This window comes from Apium graveolens, chromosome 11, assembly GCF_009905375.1.
Source record: "Apium graveolens cultivar Ventura chromosome 11, ASM990537v1, whole genome shotgun sequence".
Classification (NCBI taxonomy): Eukaryota; Viridiplantae; Streptophyta; class Magnoliopsida; order Apiales; family Apiaceae; genus Apium; species Apium graveolens.
In genome coordinates, this window is record NC_133657.1 from 187,541,273 (window position 1) to 187,546,878 (window position 5,606).

General features: G+C 33.1%; 1 protein-coding gene across 16 annotated transcripts; it reads left to right on the forward strand.

Annotated features, from left to right (window-relative positions):
* Positions 1-765: 765 nt before the first annotated feature.
* LOC141697748 (trihelix transcription factor GT-4-like) lies at positions 766-3,929 on the forward strand. 16 transcript variants are annotated; one of them, XM_074502274.1, is made up of 6 exons: positions 766-1,251; positions 1,333-1,451; positions 1,933-1,992; positions 2,110-2,853; positions 3,209-3,330; positions 3,598-3,929. In XM_074502274.1, the coding sequence occupies exons 2-4, from the start codon at positions 1,346-1,348 to the stop codon at positions 2,385-2,387; spliced, it is 444 nt and encodes a 147-aa protein (XP_074358375.1). In that variant the 5' UTR covers positions 766-1,251; positions 1,333-1,345; the 3' UTR covers positions 2,388-2,853; positions 3,209-3,330; positions 3,598-3,929. The 16 variants fall into 16 exon arrangements, 8 of the variants coding, with proteins under 8 accessions (XP_074358375.1, XP_074358377.1, XP_074358379.1 ...); XM_074502276.1 differs by having other exon boundaries at positions 3,653-3,929; XM_074502278.1 differs by having other exon boundaries at positions 2,110-2,230; positions 2,551-2,853; positions 3,209-3,929.
* Positions 3,930-5,606: the final 1,677 nt, after the last annotated feature.

Here is a 5,606-nt window from a genome sequence, read left to right on the forward strand (position 1 = left end):
TACCAAAACAAACCGAGCCATGGTCCTGAATTCAAATGCAACGCCTTCCCGGAAGTTGAGGAGCCAAACTAGTATAAGGGTAATCACTACAATGGTCAACAAATGAGCAGATATAATTACTTGAGTTGCAGAAAAACAGAATCTTGAACAAATCCCTAACTAAGAGTAAAAAAAAAAACAAATCATAAAATTAAAAAACAATTAGGGTTCACAAAATTGAAGGAGCGCGTCTTCATTTTTTTTTGTAATTTTAGACATTGTCTTCAAATAACATAGACATCAGAAAAATACGGGATGATGTTATTGCTTCTTTTAACATAAGTGACAATATCAACCGATATCTAATGTATGATGTCTATTCAACTTTTTCTTGTAGTGATTCTAACGAAGAAATTGCTCTACTCGACAAGAAATTTCATATAATTATCACTAAGTGCAATGCATCAAGACTTCCTATGAAACGGAAGGATTTCAACTATAATTCTAGTAAATAGAATACTGCTAGAAAAAGGTAATAGACATCATCCTTTTAACATCGATTTAAAAAATCAATGATATAAAAAATACCTTTTACATCGGTTATTTTTAAACCGATGTTAAATATATGTTTTTACATCAGATATCTAAATAACCGTTGTCTCATAGTATTTTTTTTAAAAATTAAAAATATCATTCGCATCGGTTAATTCTAAATCAATGTTAAAAATATTATTTTATATCGATCGTTACATGACTGATTCCCCCTCTTTTGTACTTTGGAAAAATTTCAACCTCCAAATATTCCCCCTTCTATTTTCCCCTCTTCTCTGGACCGAACCCAACACTTCCATCCCATACTCTCTCTCTCTATTTCTATCTCTCTCCCCGCTCTCTCTCCATCTCTCTTCTTTCATATGTATTCTATTATCTTTCTAAATTACACACACACTCCCGCTAAAAGTTGAATATAAGCTCTAGAAGCCCTAGTTCTAATGAATCGATATGTACTAGAGTATACATGAAGCCCTGATTTGAGCTCTAAAAGCTGTAATCGAATCCGTATGACAACAACCAGTTCTATACAAGTTGTAATCGAGTCATATAACGTGAATCGAGCCCTAATTTGTAAGTATATTTCACTTTTATTTTTCAATTTCAGTTTTGTAATATATTTCACTTTTTATTAATTCATGCATTTTTACAAGTTCTGTGGTGAATTTTTACAAGTTCTGTGGTGAATTTTATTCCTCGATCTTCCCCATCAATATTAAGGTAATATATGCTCATTTTCAAAAACCCCAATTAATTTTTTTCAGAAAGATTTGATTTTTAACATTTTTTGTTGAATTTCAGGCCACTAGCTCAAATGGGTGCTCTTCAGTCTCTGTTGCCACTTCATTCAGCTGTTTCTTCTGCTCGATTGACCTCGTGTATTGGAATCTATTTGAAGGTATCAATATCGTTGTGTCAGGGTATGCTATACAATGCAAACCCCGGAGTTTGATATAATTTATTTATCTTCATGTAAGCACATTACTTTGTTTCAGTTTGTGTTATCTTGCGTGTTTAGTAATCTTAATTCTATGCTTTAAAATTGCTAATTTTATCTTTTTTGTTTCGTTTGTGTTGTGCTTACATTTTGATTTACGGTTGCTTTCTGTTCTCTTTGCCCATGTTCTCTTGGATTTGTATCTGAATATATTTATTCAGAGTAGATAGTACATGTGGGTATGTGCTCTGCGGTCATGTTGGAATTTGAGTAAGCAGATAGTGTCCTATTTTATTAAGCCTTTTTAGTTAATTGTTGGATTGGTGGTTAAGTCGTTTACATCGAACATCTCATTCCTTTTTAATTGATACCGGAACTGATGCTTAAAACTGGTTTTTGGTTTTTTTCGCAAATTAATTTTTTTTTCCAATTGGATCATGATGGACATCCCCTTGCTATCACAGCTGATGCTATTGCAGCTAATGGAGTTTCTCCGTGGGACTGGAGAGGAACTCCTGAAAATGGTCAGTTTTGATTTTATAAATATCGCAGCCTGTAAAGTTTAGTTGGCCATAAGGAATGATGTTTGTTTTAGTTACCACCTTAGATAAAGCTAAGTTGTTTGCCTCTCTTTCTTTTAGGTGGGCAGAGAAGCCTATATGAAGGGAGACTTATTGTTGTCAAGCTGGGGGACTATACAAATAGAATTGGTTTTGATGCTACTGCACATGCCATTAAAGAAGTGATTAAAACTGCTTTTAGGTTGAGAACAAAACGCGCCTTTTGGCTGGAAGATGAAAATAATGTTATGCTAAGTCTTGATAGGGATATGCCTTTAAGAAACTATGTTCTTCGTCTTGATGAAGATAAATTAATCGTGTTTCTTAATTATAATAAACAAGACCAAAAAATTCTGTAGCATTTAATTTAGTAATTCTGATTGTGTATGATGTTTAGACCTGCACAATGGAACCTCCTGTTATAAACTTGGTAACTTGATTCCGCAGCACCTGGAAACTACCAGTATGTAATGATGCCAAGAAAATATATAGATTTGTATTAATGCAGGTGTTTGTTTTCAGGATTAACAATAAAAGTATGCTTGTATGAAGAGCATACTTGATGACTGCCTGGTGAAACCCAGGCAGTGGATGATCTGGGTGCTGAAGATTTGTGCACTCAGTTGCTTGATGACTGTGATACAGAAGTTGTGGTGGATACTGACAATGACAGAACTAAGCAAATTGAAGTTTTAAGTGACACTGAGGCATTGCCTGATGTTGTCTCTGCGAAAAGAGTTGATAGTCATACTGTGGAAGAGGAGATGATGCTGCAATCCTGTGGTGAATACAAAGAAGTCCAGATTATTGAAAAGCGCAATACAGGTCTGAAGAATCTTGTAAATTCAAATGTTTGTCTTTAATTATATATTATGTTCTTCAGCTTAACCCCAACATCAATATGATGCATAAAGTATGTAGTTGAATGTTGGAAAGAAAATTATATAATATATATTAGTCCGTTGATAAGAATCGAATGATGATTTATTTGAGTGAAAGGCTGATAGTCTTTTATCTTTGTGGATGTGTGTTGTTTATCATGTAACCCTAAGAAATTTTATCTACAAATTTCTAAAAATGTTAACATCTTGGTTTAATGACAGCAAATAATTTTTTAAGTGGATGTTTCTGAAGAATAAGTATAATTTTTATAGATGAGTAACTGCTTGTTTCGCTGCAGGAATCATTTGCACAAAAATGTTTTCACTTTAATTGACAAATATGCCCCTGGATTCAGTTAATTGGTGATTGGCTATGACATGTTGACTTCACCAGACCTTGAAAGGGATATAGGCTTGACAGGTATACTAATTCTACTTCCTGAGCATGAACACTTGATTTGATCTGTATCTTATATCGTACTAACTACTGTTTTATCACATAATATAGCTAAGAAACCATTATAATTATATTTTTTAACTAACTAGATATGATAATATTGATCACGCAACATACTACCAGAAATGGTGTTCCTTATTAAACTTTTTAAATCATCTTTATACGTCTATTCACTTGTAAGCATATATGTGGGCTCATGACGAGTATTGTTTTGCCCTTTATACTATATAGTAAATATAGCATCTATTGTTGGTCTTGTTGACAATGCCGCGCAAGCAAATTACAGTGCTACAAAAGCAGAGCTGATTGGTTTCACAAAGGCTGCGGGGAAGGAATATTCAAGCAGGAACATTAAATGTGAATTGTCGACGAGTATTCTTATACAAGGAAGAAACAATAAGATAAATTAGTACTATCTGTAATAGACATGAACATGTAATATTTTTGAAAATTATGTTTTTGATTTTCTTGTTGTATAGCAAAATCTTTTGGATTGGTTTGGTAATGATAACTAATGTTTGGGTTATTTAAATACTATATCATTAGTTGGTTTGTGTTTTTGGCATTTTTTGGTAAGTGTATGATTAGATCAACTAAATTTTAACATCAGTTTATATAACTATAAACAATCCACAATGTTTATTTACATCACCAACTTTTTATAAACTGATGTAAAAAGCTCATTCTCTACTCCTACGAAGACATCAGTTTTAAAGTAACTAGACATCAGTTTAAAAATGATGTATATTAACCAGACATTGTCTAAAATTGATGCATATGCATATATTATAGTATACATCAGTTGTGATTTGTGAATAATTAACTGATGTCTCGGGTGACATATTACAACGGTTCTAGACCGATGTGAAAAACAAAGAAACCGATGTCTATGGTCACATTTCACAACGGTTGTGAACCATGTGGAAAAAAACACCTTTCTCTACACCCACGAAGACATCGGTTTCTAATGAAATAGACATCAGTCCAGAACCGATGTCTAATGCCCTTTTTCTAGTACTCGAATACGGGAAACGGGGAATCTCAAGATGATGAAGTTGCTCAAATTTATTTTGTTGGACTCGAGGACAGCTCCAGTGATAATGATAAGGCACAAACTGTTCAATATAATAAATATTCTGATGTATCTCATAATGTACTAACCTTGCAGGCTCAAAATAGAAAGTTAAAAGAAAAGAATGCTTATTTAAAATAAGTATTAAGCGAGGTACTCCATGTAATGGATGATCCTATAAAAGACGAAACTTTGGTTGCTAAAAATAAGTCATTAATCGAGAAGGTTTCTAAACTCAAAGAAGAGAATGAGTATCTAAATAATGAGATTGAGATGAAAGATGTTTATCATGATTCATTCAATAAAGAGTTGGTCTTATTTGAACCAGTAGGAGTAAAAAAGAATAGTGTACCAGGCCCTTTGGTTCCAGAACTAAAACAGAAATTCAGTCAGCTAGAAAAGGATCTAGCTGGGTATTTTCATGGTGAAGGAACTCTGAATTCTCTACTTGGTTAAAAAAAATGCATGATAAAGAAGGTTTAGGTTGTGAATCTGTCAAGAAGAGTGCTTTCCAAAATGGTTACAAGAGAACACCGATAATATACAAGATGCCTTATAAAAAGTGTCGAGATTGTGGCAAACCTTGTCACAATACATCTGAATCACGATTATATGGTATCAAGGGACCACCTTTCTAACTCATCTACTAGACATAAATCTATGCATACTCTAATGAATGTTGTTCAAATATGGATTAAGAAGGCTGATAGACATTTGCATAAGATTTATGAAGCTAACAAATAAGGACCCAAAGTTATGTGGGTACCTAAGAGACAAAAAAATCTTTTGCAACTATGCTTGAAAGTCCATGTTCCTCGCAATTAATGGATTATTGATAGTGGATTTTCTCAGCACATGATTGGTGATAAATCCAAGTTTCTATCAGTAGTAGCTAAAGAGGTAGGTCTAGTTAAATTTGGCGATTCCAACAGTGTGTGTATCATTGGTAAAGAAACCATAGGTAATGATAAATTTGTTATTAATAATGTTCATTTAGTTGATGGTTTGAAATATAATCTTATTAGTCTGAGTCAACTAACTGATGTGGGTCATAAAGCTAAGTTTGAAAAGAACGTTTATTTTATTGGTGCTAAAGCTAATGAGTTTGCTTCAAAGAGAAAGGGAAATATTTTGTCTTAAATTTTGATGAGCAGCATGAGAAATCTAT